General features: G+C 44.8%; 1 protein-coding gene across 7 annotated transcripts in view; it reads left to right on the forward strand.

The window, feature by feature from the left end:
- Positions 1–17,109, forward strand: part of VPS35L (VPS35 endosomal protein sorting factor like) — an 82,760-nt gene that overhangs the window by 11,968 nt on the left and 53,683 nt on the right. For 5 of the 7 annotated variants that reach the window (XM_083413396.1, XM_083413393.1, XM_083413397.1 and 2 more), the window contains 9 exons: positions 135–257; positions 1,033–1,057; positions 2,311–2,387; positions 3,854–3,982; positions 5,843–5,927; positions 7,734–7,793; positions 13,845–13,941; positions 16,175–16,222; positions 16,821–16,914. In XM_083413396.1, coding sequence (XP_083269522.1) covers positions 135–257; positions 1,033–1,057; positions 2,311–2,387; positions 3,854–3,982; positions 5,843–5,927; positions 7,734–7,793; positions 13,845–13,941; positions 16,175–16,222; positions 16,821–16,914 — 738 coding nt within the window. Of the gene's footprint in view, positions 1–134; positions 258–1,032; positions 1,058–2,310; positions 2,388–3,853; positions 3,983–5,842; positions 5,928–7,733; positions 7,794–13,844; positions 15,246–15,608; positions 16,223–16,619; positions 16,915–17,109 lie in introns of all 7 variants that reach the window. The other 2 variants (XM_083413398.1, XM_083413399.1) reach the window with 2 other exon arrangements.

Here is a 17,109-nt window from a genome sequence, read left to right on the forward strand (position 1 = left end):
CCTTTGCCCTGAAAAATATGGGTGAGATTTATTAGTATTTTTAAATGATGAAATATGCCTTTACAACAACATACCAGAGGTCAAACGTCTCATTATCTGGAGGATTCTGTGCCTCGCTTGTCTCTCCTCTGCAGGAGAGTGCCAGAAAGAAACGGGATAAAGATGATTCCTCGGCTGTTGGCAGTGACTTTGAGCCTTGGTCGAGCAAACGGGCTGACATCCTTGCTCGGTACACAACAAATGAAAAGCTTTCTATTGTGAGTGAACGTTTGGTTATTTTTCAAGAGGAAAGGTGGGATATAAATGCAACAACAACAACAACAACAATAATATCAACAAAGTAGGAAAGTAGGTCCAGTCTTTTTGGGTGTGCAAGCACGTACAGTAAATTTTGTTTTAGCATAGCAGATGTTTGTAATGTTCATTTTTAAGCCATTGAGAGAACAGCATAGCATCCTTCTGAATTGTTGTGCATATTTATTCCTAAAGACACTTAAAAATTAGTGCATGGGAGGGTAGGATGGGCATGGAAATAGCAGTGTAACCATGCCTACTCAGAAGGAAGCCCCATTGGATTCAGTTGGGCAGTAAGTGGGTTTGGGATTGCATCCTAAAGCAGCACGACTGAACTTAGGGTTGTATCCAGTGATAGTCATATAGAGAGCAGACCCATTAAAAGGAACAAACATGACCCAGAGCTCATCCATATTTACCTTTTGCCCTGACAAAAGCCTTCATCCCATATGTCTTTTATCATGGTTACCATAAAACCACACTTTTACATCTGAAACAATGTGTTGCCTGAGCTTGAGAGTCTCAGAACTGTTCCTCGGGCAGGATGTTAAACACAATATCCCTCTTATCCCTAAACATTTTTTTTAAAAAGTTTAACATCCTACTCTTAATAACTCTTAACAAATTTTAATTACAACCTATCATGGTTCACATTGTTCTGGCTTTTTGTTATACCACTACACCTGTCAGCTGTTGGGAATTATTGCTTTTGAAAACAAATGTTTTGTTTCATTGCAGAACTTGTGTATGGGATCTGAAAAAGGTACGTGGTGGCTTTAATATGTAGCACTGTGGAAGGGGAAAAAATGTTTTAAACATGTCACAGAATTGTTTTCTATTTTCCTACTTGCTTATAGGAATATTGAAATTGCCACATAAATATTCCACAGCACATGGTTACGAGAAAAGCTGGAAATTAGGTGCAAAATATCTCAATAATCTAACTGTGAAACATGAAGTTTCAGTAGCCATCGTCCTGTTTAAAGACGGGTTAATTTAGGTTAGTGTTGCTCCAATTGGTGGTCTGTGGACTGGTACCAGTCCATGAGCAATCAGCTGCAGGACCCTAGCAACTCCACCACAGTCCAGGTTGGGTAGGATCCCTTAGGGACCAAGCATGGTATGGTCGCTGGTATTTTGGGGCAGAAAATTGCCAGTCCATCACATCAGATAGCTTGAGAAGCACTGATTTAGGCATTATGTAGTGGCGCTGTGGGTTAAACCGCAGAGCCTAGGACTTGCTGATCAGAAGGTTGGTGGTCCAAATCCCCGTGACGGGGTGAGCTCCCGTTGCTCGGTCCCTGCTCCTGCCAACCTAGCAGTTCGAAAGAACGTCAAAGTGCAAGTAGATAAATAGGTACCGCTCTGGTGGGAAGGTAAACGGTGTTTCCGTGCGCTGCTCTGGTTCGCCAGAAGCGGCTTGTCATGCTGGCCACATGACCTGGAAGCTGTACGCCGGCTCCCTCGGCCAACAAAGTGAGATGAGCACCGCAACCCCAGAGTCGGTCACAACTGGACCTAATGGTCAGGGGTCCCTTTACATTTACCTGTTAGTTACAGGTAGCGACTGATTTGCAGGGTGGTTATGTTCCAGAGCCCCACGTGTGTCGGCAGGGCCTGCGCAAGGCCGCCTCATTCTTCCTTGTTCCTTTCCCACTCCGCCCTGTTCTGCCTGTTTTTGCGACTTTTGGTTCACATCTGTGGTTGGCTCTTTTCAGAATCGCGCACATACAGGATGCAACTAAAACTGTCACTGCCTGTACATCAGCCCCAAATTAGCTGCGAATCCCTCCTTCCCAAATTTATTCAGTGGGTTGTTTGGAAATGGTTCCGTAGGGTCATAGGCTTGTAGAGTTGGAAGGGATCACAAAGGTCATCTAGTCCAAACCCCCTGCAGTGAAGGAGTCTCTTGTGCAACGTGGGGCTCCAACCCACGACCCTGAGATTAAGAGTCTCATGCTTTGCCGACTGAGCTCTGTTGCAGTTTAAAGCATTCCAGTATGTGATTCCCTTCAGGAAAAGCAACAACTCCTGGATCAGGAGTTTCTGAGAAGGTGCGGACAAGGCTGGAAGAGCTGGATGATCTCGAAGAGGTGAGCGAGCGCTTTCATTTCCCTACATTTATACCCCGCTACCCTGCTTTTAAAATAAAATATTCGGGATAGCTCGCAAGACGGAACAAAATAGACTAATGAGAAAAAAACAGCAATAAAGCCAGCAGCAGTTTTCAGACAGGAAAAAAACCAAGGGCAAAATACATGAAAGGATGGTAATCTAAAAATTGGTTGCTGAGATAATAATAATAATAATAATAATAATAATACCCTGCGGCTTCCAACAGAACATTAAAATATAATAACCAATTAAACATTAAAAGCTTCCCTAAACAGGGCTGCCTTCAGATGTCTTCTAAAGTCTGGTAGTTGTTTTTCTCTTTGACATCTGGTGGGAGGGTGTTCCACAGGGCCGGTGCCACTACCGAGAAGGCCCTCTGCCTGGTTCTCTGTAACTTAGCTTCTCGCAGCGAGGGAGCCACCAGAAGTCCCTCGGCACTGGACCTCAGAACGATGGGGGTGGAGACGCTCCTTCAGGTATACTGTACCGAGGCTGTTTAGGGCTTTAAAGGTCAGCACCAACACTTTGAATTGTGCTGGGAAATGTACTGGGAGCCAGTGTAGGTCTTTCAAGAACGGTGTTATATGGTCTCGGCAGCCACTCCCAGTCACCAGTCTAGCTGCTGCATTCTGAATTAGTTGTAGTTTCCGGGTTACCTTCAAAGGTAGCCCCACGTAGAGCACTTTGCAGTAGTCCAAGCAAGAGATAACTAAAGCATGCAGTATTCTGGAGAGACAGTCTGCGGGCAGGTAGAGTCTCAGCCTGCATACCAAACAGCTGCCCTGGACACAGAATTGACCTGCACCTCATGGACATGTTTTGAGACTATAATTTCCATCATCCCTGACCACTGCTCCTGTTAGCTAGGGATGATTGGAGTTGTAGTCCCAAAACATCTGGAGGGTTGAGTTTGTCTATGCCTGCTTTAAGACCCCTCCTCCGAAGCCCTTTGATTCTGTTGGTTCACTTTATTTCCAGGTCACATTTCATGATTTTAACAATATTTATTCAAAACAAGAGCGGCAGTAGAGCCCTCCGGTGGCCCAGTGCTTGATTTCTAGTTTTTTAAAAGAAAGAAAGCATAATAACATCAGTCTTCCCACACCAAAGTACACTGGCTTCCTGAGAAGCACAGCATTTGATGCATTGATCCTGCAATTTGTAGCGATATAAATATCAAGAGATTCTGCCGGAGGGTAAATCATGCAACCCGGTGGTGCTCTTTGACTGCAGAGGATGCTGCTGGCCTGCTTCAAAGGAGAGCCAAACACATGCAGCTGCCCTTGAATTTCAATGATAGTTTTGTTATGTAATCTACCGCTTGGCAGCTCTGCAGAAGCCAAAGGGAGAGGAGGAAGCTCTTGGGGAAAAAAGCAGCTTTCCTTGTTTTTCATACTTTATAAATTCACTTGTTTTGCACGCTGCTTCCTTCTTCTTTTTTCAGGGGTCACAAAAGGAGCTGTTAAACTTGACTCAGCAAGATTATACAAACCGGATCGAAGAACTCAATCAATCTTTGAAGGATGCTTGGGCCTCGGATCAAAAAGTGAAAGCTCTAAAGATAGTCATACAGGTTAGCATTACATGTCGAGCGTGTTCTGCGCATCATAATGATTGGGGTTAAAGCATAGCGAAAATTGCATGTTAAAGGTGCTGTTAATTCTGTTGGGCTCCAAAAGGACGCCTGGGAGCAGCGCTGACCCTTAACCCTAGATCAAGATGCCCCTCTCTCTGAGCCAGACCCACCTCTTTCTTGATGGTGTTACCCTGGGGCGGACCTTGGTAATATGGCTTTGGGGAGGAGGTGCGAGGCTCTGGCAGGGTCCTTGAGCCCTCCTCCTTCCTTCCCAAAGTCTAGAAAGTGCTTGCCCAGCTTTGGGAAGGAAGTAGGAAGGCTCTGGGACCCTGTCAAAGCCCCCACAAGCAGCCACAGGAAGGAGCAGCAGCAGGGGTGGGCGCTGGGTGCCCTGCTGGTGAATGAGCCTCAGCGGATGCACAATGATGCTAATTTGTGATGCCAGCCTCTGGGTGGCTACCAGCTGACCTGCCAGTCTCCCTTCCTCCCGTCTGCTGGTTGTTTGCCTCTTTTACTCTCCCCTCCTCTGCCTATTGCACCTTCTAGGGCAGGAGGCAGAGTGGAATTGAAAGGGCCTCTTAAGCTACGCAGAAGTGGGCAGGAGAAGGAATGCCTGGAAGGGCAGTCGTTGCAATTTTTGTTTAATTCTTCATCCCTGGGAGGGTGGTCTGAGCAGGATCTTTGGGTGTGCTTGCTTTTAGTTCCATGGGGGTACAGAGGTGGCCAACAGTTGTGAAAACCTGGAGGGGCCTGGTCCCCCTGTTTTAATTATGATTGCTTATCCTTTAGGGAGGAATGACATCTGGTATATCTATATATCTGGGGTATATTATGGAAGAATTGCAGCTCGGGGCAGAGCACCTGCTGTGAATGCAGATGGTCCCAGTTTTAATCCCTGGCATCTCTAGGGCTAGGGGTGTCCCCTGTCTGAAACCTGCTCCCAGTCGGTGTTGACAGCACTGATCTAGATGGACCAGGGATGCGGGTGGCGCTGTGGTCTAAAACACTGAGCCCCTTGGGCTTGCCGATCAGAAGGTCGGCAGTTTGAATCCCTGCAACGAGGTGAGCTCCCGTTGCTTTATTGCAGCTCCTGCCAACCTAGCAGTTTGAAAACATGCCAGTGCAGGTAGATAAATATGTACTGCTGCGATGGGAAGGTAAACGGCGTTTCTGTGTGCTCTGGTTTCCGTCACAGTGTTCCGTTGCACCAGAAGCGGTTTGGTCATGTTGGCCACATGACCCAGAAAGCTGTCTTTGGACAAACGCCGGCTCCCTCGGCCTGAAAGCAAGATGAGCACCGCAACCCCATAGTTGCCTTTGACTGGACTTAACCATCCAGGGGCTCTTTACCTTTACCTTACCTAGAGGGACCAGTGCTCTAGCTGTATAAAGGCAGCTTCCAATGTTCATAGGTAAGACAAGCAATACCAGTAACAGGGCCTTTTTAGTAGTAACGCCAACTTGTACAGCTAGCTCTTTGAAGCCTCCTAAGCCCACTCCTTTCGTGTTTTAAGAGAGTTAGTAAAACACTATGTTTTGGGCAACCTTTTGCTGTTTGATTTTCAGAATGATCATTGGAAGCAGCCTTAGACTACTAGATCATATATTTCCCCCATCTAGCTCAGTAGAGTCTACTCTGACTGGCAGTGCCTCTTTTAGAGCTAAAGTATAGGCCTTTCCAGGGATTGAACCTGGTAACTTCTGCATACAAAACCATGTATCGCTGTGCTGTAGCCTCTCCCTTAGTCACATGCTGTTTTGAATCCCTTTTTTGGCACTTCAAAATAATTTCCTAGTGTAGATATTTTCTTTACTATGTGAACTTAGTCATTTCTTCTTTCTCTTTTTCCTCCTTAGTGTTCTAAACTTCTTTCAGACACAACGGTGATTCAGTTTTATCCAAGCAAATTCGTTTTAATAACAGACATACTTGACACATTTGGTAAGTGCAGACATCTCAAACGTCTCTCCTTTTTCAGATTGAAATTTGTAAGTGCAAACTTGGAAGACAACAAAAATCTTGCACTGGTTTGTGGCTCCTGGAAGGTTGCCTATGAAATAATTCGGCCCTTCTGCTGCATCGAAGATTCAAGGACCTGTCTTGTTTGTGGCATCATCTTCTTTGAAATGCCTTTTGTGGTGGGTTTTCCTGCCCCTCCCCAATGAACACTGGACGTTTCCCTTTCAAAGGTCTTGACCGACTGAAACTAGCTCACCTCCGTGAAATGTCTTTGTTCAGTTAGATAAAAGAGAGTACCAGATGTTCTTTCCTGGACTCAACAAACGTGACCTGAGCAACACGATCTGCCTTGGAACCTCTCATCATAGTTTTTGTGGATCCAAGCCAAAAGTAGTGTTAGCACAACATCTACAGATGTCTTTAGCCTATTTTCTGTACTGCCTGGCTGCAGCCTTGGGTACCTGACACCGATCATACCCTGATATGGAAGCAGAGCTGTTCATGTGCCACTTCCCCCGTCACAAGAATGCCATCTGTGGCAACTGAGGCTGAGCTGTGCTTAACACCATTGAATCTGAGCTGACTTGGAGTTCAGACTGCAATTGGGCCTCCGCCAAGTTCCTTTACTTAGCAGAGTTTACCTTCCCCTTTTTACATGCACAGCAGATAGCTGGTTTCAGGCTTGTGTAAGCCTCTCACTATTTATACAATTCAATCTGTCTTCAGGTTGAATTGTACGTTCCTGGTAAGTTCCCTTCAATCCCTCTTAAAATAATAAAGATGCCATAATCTTATTCAAAGTCAATAAAAGAAGTTTACTTACATCAGTTCACAGTTGGATCCCTGAAGGCAGACAGTTACAAATATGTACATGTTTCCCCCCGTATGAGGGAATAATTCCAGTGCTTCTGCTAGCTGAGAGCTAGCAGAGCAGTCCTAGCTAAAAGCTGGTCAGACAAAGAAGGAAGTGAAAAAGAGAGAGGTGTGCTGCGTGACTCGTCCTTTTGTTACCTGGGCAGGTTAGATCACACCCACCTTCTATCACATGCAAAGGAAGGATGCTCCAACCAGGAGGAACAGGAAGTTTTGACTGGCTGAACCAAACATTCCCTCACATGTCTTCTCTAGCATTACAAGGAATGTTGTACTTGACTGCTCCCAGTGGATTACACCCCACATTTGTCTACAGGAATACATTGGACTTGTACCTCAGGGACAGAACACTTGCCTTGCATGCAGAATTTCTCCGCTTCAGTCCCCAGCATTTCCCGGAAGGGCTGGGAGAGAGCCCTGCCTTCTCTGAGTTTATCTCCATTCTGGGTGACATTGTGGACCTACAACAGGGGTGGAGGAACCTCCAGTTTTGTAAACAGCTTAGAGGTTTTCCTACAGTCAGTTTTGCTAAACATACAGAGAAAAATAAATGTTCCTTTCCATGTTGCGTTCAGTGAAAATGGGTGGCAAATCATTTCTTTGAAGTGGTGTTTTAAGTGCAAAAGGAAGTACTGAAGTTGCCTACTTGGCTCCACTAGATGACAGTATAATGTAACAGGAAACAGTTGCATTTGGCAAGTTGAAAACTAGAGCTGTGTGCAAACAGCCCCTCAAAATTCTCCACCCAAATTTTGCTTTTAACGTGATTTGCAATCTGGATTTAGAAGTCTTGTTGAAGACTAGATGTATTCTCTCTAGCCCGTAAATCTCAACCCATTATCTTACTGTTTATGTTCATTACATTTGTATCTTAAAATGCATAAGAATGAATAGCTTTTTTAAAAATCCTTGCAGGAAAGCTGGTGTATGAAAGAATCTTCTCCATGTGCACAGATAATCGCAGCTCCTTACCAGGTAACACTATTGCTGTGCTACTTACTTGCAGATTTAGTGTTGTGCCCAGCTAAGTTTTACTCAGAGTAGAGTAGACCCATTGGAATTGGTCATATCCACTAATTCAGGTGGGTTTACGTTGAATAAAACATAACTGTCTACAACCCTTAAGTTATAATCACAGGCATATTTGTTACAGTTGAACCCCGTGAAATTTATATTTTATTGTGGTTTTATATTTGTTGCAGACCGCTTAGATGTTTTCTGTATGAGTTAGCAATATATACATACTTTAAAAAAAATAAACTAAACATACAGACTTTGGGCTCAGACTTTTAAATTCAGTATTGTTGAAAATTACACAATATGAACACGTATATATATTATGGATTACTGCAATGTGTTGTTTGTGGGGCTGCCCTGGAAGACTGTTTAGCAACTGCAGCTGATGCAGAGTTCGACAAAAGCCGAATGTTGAGCAGAGCCAGATGGTCTGAATTCTGGCCCAATAGTGCTTGCTGGCATTTAATTTTCTGAACCCAATTGAAAGTGATGGTTTTAACCTTATAAAGCCACAGTTTGGAACCCTGTTACCTTGGAGAATGCATTTTCCCATTATTTGCCAACCAAAATAACTAGAGGCCCTTCACTGCGTTTCCTCACTGGCAGAATGCGGCAACAACAGAACATGTCTTTTCAGTACTGGCCCCGTCTGTGGAATTCTTTCTCCAGCGTGCCTTGCCTGGCACTGACAGTGACACCTTTTTGGTGCCAGGTTGAAGCCATTTTGCCCAGACATGTGAATGTTAGCTCCTCCTGCAGCAGCTGATATTTTATCTGAGTAATCCTTTGGTGATCATGCTTAAAGCTGAGGGGAAGAAGTGAATTGGCTTCTAGGGTCTGCTTACTTTCAGTGTAACTTATACTGGTTTTGTTTGTTTTTATTCTGTACTGGTGTGTGCGTGCAGGAGGTTGTCTGTGCATGAGAGGTGTGTTTCATAGAATTGTAGAGTCGAAAGGGACCCTGAGGGCCATCTAGTCTAACCCCCTGCAAAGCACATTTGCACACATGTATGTTTGTACAAGTAGGGGATGTCTCTGATCTCCTATGGTACGTGTGTGTCTTGAGAGAAGGGCCATATCTAGGTGGTAGATCAAATACTTTGTCCCAGATTCAATCCCTTCCTGGTACGGCTGAAAAAGACTCCTGTGTGAGACCTTCAAGAGATGGACCAGTGGAACGATTTGCTATAATGCAGCTGCCTTTTCTTTCTTTTAGATGCATGTAAGTGTGTGTGTGTGTGTGTGTGTACAGACACACACACACACACAGGCACATGATGCAGTGCATGTTCCTGTTTCATTTGGTGTGCTCCCTTTTTTTGAGGCTAGATCATCCTTCACCCAAAGCCTGTATAAAAAGGACGACCAAACAGTAAGAATAATAAAAACACAGGAGCCTTGAAATCCTTACAGCAATCACACTGGCATGAGAGACTCTGGCGCGGTGTGTGTAAACAGGCGCAATTTCCTGTGCGGAGCCTCTGTGCCTTGAGCAGCTGTGGGCAAAGCAAGAACATGCTCATTGGTATTTTGTTCTCATTCTTTCCATTCCAATAAAAGGAAAAAACTTCTGATTTAGCACCGGAGCCCCCCTGCCTGCAGGAAACCGAGGCTGCAGCTGAAGACTGTGCTTACCCAGATGTACCTAAGCAGGGAAGGGAGCGGGGATCATTGCAGAGGTTTCGAAGGGACACACTTTGTCTCTGATAATGAAACCGCTGTTTTATGGCCGTGCCAATGAGGCTAGCCTGGCTTCGAAATCAGTGCAATATAATACGTTGTTATATTTTGTAGATAAGGTCGATTCTGGTGCGTGCGTGCCATTTTCTGTACCTCTTTTGCAAGAAGCCGGTTTTAAATCTTGTTTTTACATTCCTAATCCAAGTCTGTTTCTTTCGCCGTCTCTCCCAACAGCTGCTGCTCACTGTCTTGTCCTTAACCGCCTTGGCAGTTAGGGCATGCTTGAACTTAAGGACTCCGGGTCCCCATCGTGCTTCGTTACGTAAAAGTCCTCAAGCGCTTAGGGGTGGGCTGTTGCCAAATGGGAGAGAATTGCAGTCTCTCTCTCTCTCTCTCTCTCCCCCACCCCCTTGAGTTTCTGCACAGGCTCGGCGCTTTTGAGGAGAGAACAGCACAGCAGCAGAATAATAAGCGGCAGTCCCTGCTCCAGTTCAGTTGAACGGGAACTTCTGCCGCTTCTGCTTTGTTCTGTGGCAGAAAGGTGCTCAGAACGCAGAGATCCCCCGCCGCCCCATATCAAATCACTTTGACCCACTTTGCTTCCATTGGATGAGGCCCGGTTTGCTCATTTGTTAGCGCAAGGTATGTCAGCAAAAGCACCTTCTCGAAAGAAGCTCCTCCATCCCAGGCACCCAAAAATGGGTCAACCAGATCGTGAAAAGACTGGCGGTGTGTCTTGCTGTTGCATAGGGAGCTGGCTTTATGCAAGGCCAGGCTGTTTATCCCTCTCTCCCAGTATTGCCTTTTTGGATTGGCAGTGTCTGTCCAGATCTTCACGTGGTTCTTCCCTTGCTTCCAGCTCTGCTACATGTTTTGTTGTTTCTTGCCCGGGAGGGAAGCCGGTATAAAACTTTAATAAAGTATCGTAACTGGGAGATGCCAGGAATCAAATCTGGGTCTTTCCCCACGCAAAATGTGCACTGATCTTTACCATTGGTCATGTCATTGGTCCATCTTGCTCAGTACTGACGATGCCAACTTGGCAATGAATCATAGAATTGTGGAGTTGGAAGGGACCCTGGGGGGTCATCCAGTCCAACCCCCTCCAATGCAGGAATCTCAACACGCGGTCGCCCATCCAATTTGAAACCATAGTGGCTCCAGGGTCGCGGGCCAGGGTCTCTCCCAGCCCAGCTGGAGGGGTCGTGAACGGAACATGGCAGTTCTTTCATTCTAAGCAGGCACTTCACCGCAGTCCGTCCACTAAGCATACTGGCTGTGGTAGGATTTAGACCCATGCTGCTGAAGAGACTGCAGCCAGAATCCAGCACCTTAGACTGCTTGAGCACACTACCAAGATAAAATATCTTGGGATTTGAAATGCCTGGAGCCTAAATCCAGCTCCATAGACAACTTGGGCACAGCTGCCGCTTAATTTACTGTCAGTGGTGGAATTCAAATCCATGCCTTTGACGAAGCTGCAGACTTTATCTGTGCTTAAAACTATGGAACTTCTTTCCAAAAGATGTGGTGATATCCATCAACTTAGGGAGCTTGTCCTTCTTTTGGGCTTACCAGAGACTTCTCGCTGAGCACTTTGAGAAGCAGGATGGTGAATTAGATGAAAGGTCTTTGGCTTGAGCCTTCCTATATTCTTAGCGATGGTATCTTTGCAATTTCCTGAACTAATAACTGATGTTCCTAATAGTGGATCCCAGTCTGAATAGTTAACGAAATATTGCTTTTGAAATAGCATAAGGGGCCGGTTTATCCTTAAAACAACATTGTAAGGCAGGCTAGGCCAAGAGAGAGAAGAATAAGGAATTGTCCCAAGGTCTCCCAGTGAGTTTCTGGTGAAGCGGTGATTTTAACCTAGGTCTTCCCAGTCTAAGGCTTCAATCTTAACTCTTAGATCAGAGCAGCAGGACTGAGTAGAGTAGTGGAGCTCCTGCTCTGTCCACATTGCTGCTGCTGAAATGGGGCTGACAGCACAGTAGCATTGGAAGTGCCGCAGCAGAGATCATTCCATGTGTAAGCTAAGAGTTAACTCTGCTGGCGTTCAAGTAAGTTAACTGAGAAGGGAGAAATGGCTGGAGGTGTTGCTTAGCAACCAGGTACAGCAGCATGATGCCTGCTGAGGTAACATGTGCTGTGATGGGCTGTTTCCCACTGTATCTTTAATTTTATATATATATCCCTGCTATGTACAAGGCCTGATGTAAGAAAGACAAAACCTCTCTATTTCTTTCTCATATTATACACTGCTTTTGTCCCACAGGATTTCTTTTCTCTCTGGGCTCTGTCTATGTTGTTGAAGTGACATTGCTAACAAGCAGAACGACTGGTTTTCATGGTACAACAGAGAGGCCTAGATTGTGCCCAAGTATCCCCTCCTATCCCAGCCACCCCCCCCCAAAAAAACCCTTTACAGAGATTTATGTTGGCTGCTGTTGTCAGGGATACCACTGGCAGTAGCTTCTGCCCATGCATTTTGTGGATACGATGGGAACCTTCACAGTAGCCGAGAGAAAACGTCACAGTATCTTATCCCCCTGCAACGTGGCAGATCAAGGATTAGGATTGATCTGCACAGTAACCGGTGCTCTAGTTTTACTCTGTTTTCCCTTGGTTCCGATTGGCTGCTTTATTATTTTATTATCTCCCCACTCCGAGAATTTTTAGGATAGTATAAAAATAGGTAAATATATCTGTAGGATACAATAATGTCTGGCACTGAGAACCCCACACTTGAAATTCTTACTGTCTGGCATATAAAGTCCTAATTCCCCAAGTTCAGCAAGGCAAAAATTTAAGCAGACAGCAAATTCTAAATATTGACTGTTACGTAACTGTTCCTTCTGCAGTGTCATATTGGTTTTATCTTGGATTCGTGGGCAGCAAAGTAAGGCTTGGAGCAGTTAAGTCTCTGCAAATTTTTGTACGCTGATGACCTAACATGCTTCAGGCCCGTAATGCCTGTTAGCTTCCAAGGCCCACTTTCCCCCCCGCCTGCATTTTTAAACAATCTCTGTGGAGAAAATGTGAATAAACATTGTGAATGCGGCAAAGGCAGGAATGGTAGTTGCCCCAGTTATAATGTAATCCCATGCATGCTTGCTCAGAGTTAAATCCCATCTTATTCAGGGGCCTTTATTCCCAGGTAGGTAACTAGGGACATGACATACCGTACTTGTTCTTTGTATATCACTATGTACCTCAGGATTGGGGAACCTTTTGGGGGCCAAGGGCCGCATGCCCTATTGGGGGCCGCATGCCAGGGGTTGGCAGGGTCAGAGGCAGTAGTGGGTGGAGCAGCAAATACAAATGTCACCTATTGTACAATTGACTAGTTCCTAAACACACACACACACACACACACACACACACATACCTCTTGTTGTTAAAGGAGTTATAGAGCATGGGAGACTTGGGCTCATTCATCCACAAAGCTCACTGGGTGACTTTAGACCAGTCGCTATCTTTTTTTGCAGAATTATTTTTCATAAAGGACAGCAGAGGAGTATTTCCGGCCCAGTATGCAACAGTTTTGAAAAATAATAATGAACAATTCAAACGTCTGAGGAATTATCATCTTGCGTTTATGATGCGTTGTTGGTGTTTCTGTTTGGTGCGCGTAAATAAATGTTGTTCTCAGTTAATTAAAAAAGAAGTTGAACCCCTAGTTCAGCTGAAGAGAATTTTGAATCAGCTGATTGGTGCTGGAAGCTGATCACAGGGAGCCCTTTCGAAGTCTGTTTGCCAGAGGAAAATGCTCTGTTTGCAGGAGGCGACTTGGATTCTAATGGCTTCTTTCAAAACGGAGCTTGGTTGGAGATTGAAGCAAGCCGCTTTAAAAGCACACTCCCAGCACCAATGGTGCTCTCCGTCAATGGCAAACGCCTGGATGTTCCTTTGTAGCCACATCTGCACATGTGACGTCAGGTGTGTGGCAGGTGGCCGTGGTTTGTGGGGAGAGGCCTGGTGGGTCAATTTGGGATCTGTACCAGGTCTAATGCAGCTCATCAACCACAGAGGTTCTCCACTACTGCCCAGCTCTATATGGCAGACAGTTGTCCAGATGACCTGAAATAATTTGATTGGACTGTTGTTTGTTGCATTCATAGCCTGCTTTTGGCCCTTAGAGACAAAAACCAGGCCTTCCCTCGGTTCCAACAGGGCTCTTCTTGTGTGTGATTTTTCTAATCAGTCCTCTTGAGTGCCACCCCCCCCCCCGAACTATGCGAATTAAATCACTGCTAATTTTATTCAGAAACGTAATAAGGAAGCAGGTTCTTAGTTTTTAATCTTCCTTTTGTCTTGTTTTATCAGATAATTTTACTCCTGAAAGTGTGGTTGATACTGCCAAAGAAACCTGTTTAAACTGGTTCTTCAAGATTGCTTCCATTCGAGAGCTCATTCCCAGATTGTATCCTTTTCCGAAGGAGACTTTAAGATGATGAAAACGTTATCTGGTTTATGCTTGAATTTCTTTACAAAAATAAATCATAGTGTTGCCTTAGGTTTCTCCACATGGAAAAAAAAAGGAGTATCAAAAGACCCCTTGTAGGTATTGTCCAGGGTGCCAGCAGAGTTGAGGGTTGAAATGGAGACTAGATTTTGCCTATGGCTAAGGCTTACTTTTTAAAAATATGTGGTGGTTATCTTTTCAACAAGAAAGCAAGTTTGAAATTTACGTGTCACATATAACTTACATACGAAACAGCGAGCTCTTTATCCCACAAGAACGATATGATTATTATCAGTGACTTTCTTAAGCTGTTGTGTGCGGTTTTTACTCTTTATTTTGAAGTAAAAGTAAGTCGAAAAGACTGAGCCAACTTAAATTCTACTCAAACTAGATCCAACGAAATAAGCAGGGCTGGGGGAATCATGCCCATTCATTTCAGCAGCTCTACTCTTGATTAGGAATAGCATTGGGAATGGCCCCGTGAGCTGATTTGAAGTAGTGGTTAGAGAGTTGGGCTAAGCTGGGGAGACCTGGCTTCAAATCCCTCCTCAGCCACAAAGCTCACAGAGTGACCGGCCCAAGGTCACCCTCTCTCAGCCATGGCAGTGGTGCATGCCCTCTGCAGACCTCCATACCCAGAATGCATTGGTCTGAGAAGGGTCTTTTTGGGCACAGAGGCAGAGAAGAGGTGGCGGCAGCGAGGGTTTCAGTGGGTGGTGGAGAAACCATCATCACTGCGACTGCTAATGTAGCAGGCAGAAAAAGATGAGGAGGGATGGGTGTATTGGGGTGAAAGAGAAAGATGGGGGGGGGTGAGGAATGGGGTTAGGCAGTGGCAGAGCTGCCGCCTATCTCAAGTGGTGCAATTCCCTTTCTGAATCTTTGGAATACCTTTACCTGTCTCCTTAACCCAGCCCCCAGGTAAGTTGAATCAGATAGGTCTCTAGATGCTCTGGCCGCACTACTGGGACTAGATTCGCTCTAAAATATCCCCAAGTCAATAGCTGACTTCGCAGAGCCATAACACACTTTATTGTGAGGGAAGGTCTCAGACTGGGGTATGGCATTAACAGCTTCCAGTCTCTGCCTAGCTAACTCCCCCAAGAGGGGCTGGTGGCACAGTGGGCTAGTGCATCTGGCTGTTAACCAGAAGGTTGGTGGTTCAAGCCCACCCAGGGATGTCTGTGGGCAGGATTCCTGCACTGCAGTGGGGTTGGACTAAATGGCCCTTCCAACTATACAATTCTGTGATTCTATGACTAGCATAGGGACGTGGGTGGCGCTGTGGGTTAAACCACAGAGCCTAGGGCTTGTCGATAAGAAGGTCGGCGGTTCGAATCCCCGCGACGGGGTGAGCTCCCGTTGCTCGGTCCCTGCTCTCCCCACCTAGCAGTTCAAAAGCATGTCAGAGTGCAAGTAGTTAAATAGGTACCGCTCCGGCAGGAAGGTAAACAGCGTTTCCGTGTGCTGCTCTGGTTCGCCAGAAGCGGCTTAGTCATGCTGGCCACATAACCTGGAAGCTGTACGCTGGTTCCCTTGGCCAATAAAGCGAGATGAGCGCCGCAACCCCAGAGTCGGCCACGACTGGACCTAATGGTCAGGGGTCCCTTCACCTTTATGACCAGCATATGGCATTGTAGTCCGGCTGAGAGAACCAAGGTAGCAATATCAGTGTGGCAGGTATAGGTTATTTAGAATTTCCTTGGCTCATAATACTGCAAAAAATTCTTTTTAAAGTTTATTAATCCAAGAGAATGAATATAGGTCTGCAGTCAATGAAAGAAACATCAGATGTTAGTTGTACTGTAGCTCCTAAGATGTTATTTCCCTAGATAATAGATATTGTGTCACCTGAACCTGTGGCCAAATTTAACTATGATTGATTGAAACAAGCTAACCTCAAACCATAGTTTTAAGAAGCTGATTTGTTGAAGCAAGCTATAATTAAGACGAATCACTGTTTATAGTTCAGAGGCAACGTAACACTAAACTGAAGTTCATAAAAAGCGAAAGCAGAATCTTTGTTCTTCTCTGTCCATCACAGTAGAGAAGGAAAGGGGAGTTCAAAGCTCTCTGAGGTTTGCCTATGTTATGTTAAACAATTGTTTAGTTTCACACAGGGTCTCTGTGCCTTGGATAATCCCAATGACTTTACTGTTTTGAACTTTCCCCCCTTGACACTTTATTCCAGTTATGTGGAAGCAGCAATACTGAAGTGCAACAAATTTCTTTCCAAAACGTAAGGCTAATAATATTTGGTGAATATTTGATAAATGTAGGGGGGGGGTATGGAAATTAATTATACCCAGAGATTTTTCTGGCTTCTACCAATGACTTGATTGAACACTGGTGGTGTCTTTTGAATTAAAAGTAGAAAAAAGATTTCTGGGATATGTCGGATGTTGGCCTTGGGCATGTCTGGTGGGGTTTCTTTTTCTTTTTTTTAAAAGAAGATTGGAAAATGTTTATTGAATATATGGGGGAAATTGTGTACACTTGAAAACACTGGTAGCATTAAGATAAATTCAACAGTGTGAATAAGTTTTGATGGATGCAATAATGAAATACTGAATGGTTTAGTTTTTTAATTTTTAATTTTTTAATTTTATTTTATTAAGGATTTTCTTGTTTTACAGAAGTAAGTGTAATGCTCTTTTTTTGTCCCCCCCCCCATGTAACATTTTTACAAATCCATTTCTGACTCTGTCTCCCCCTCCCTGCCCTTTCAACACAGGATGCCCAAGCCATAACACAAGCTGCTGTTCTAAGCTATCTCCATTTCAAAAACGGTTTGCCAATCATCAAAAACCCCCTACTTTCTCAAATCTTCTTTACAGAGGAATTTCTGAATGTCTCCCACGGCTGACCTCCATGATCCGAGGAATAGGAGATCCTTTGGTTGCTGTCTATGCTAGGGCGTATCTCTGCAGAGTAAGATTCTCTTCTTTAAAATGCAGTTTTGTTGGTTCCGTGAAACGTTGATTCGACTAGTTGGTGTCATTTGTTTGCTTTAGTTCTTAAAATATTTATAAACCGCCCTCATAAGGTAGCATGCAAAATAACTGAACAATTAAGTATGACACTATGCAAACAATTATAATGTTTAAAGTGCACATTATATCCCTT

The sequence above is a fragment of the Podarcis tiliguerta genome (genome assembly GCF_965153285.1).
Source record: "Podarcis tiliguerta genome assembly, chromosome: 14".
Classification (NCBI taxonomy): domain Eukaryota; kingdom Metazoa; phylum Chordata; class Lepidosauria; order Squamata; family Lacertidae; genus Podarcis; species Podarcis tiliguerta.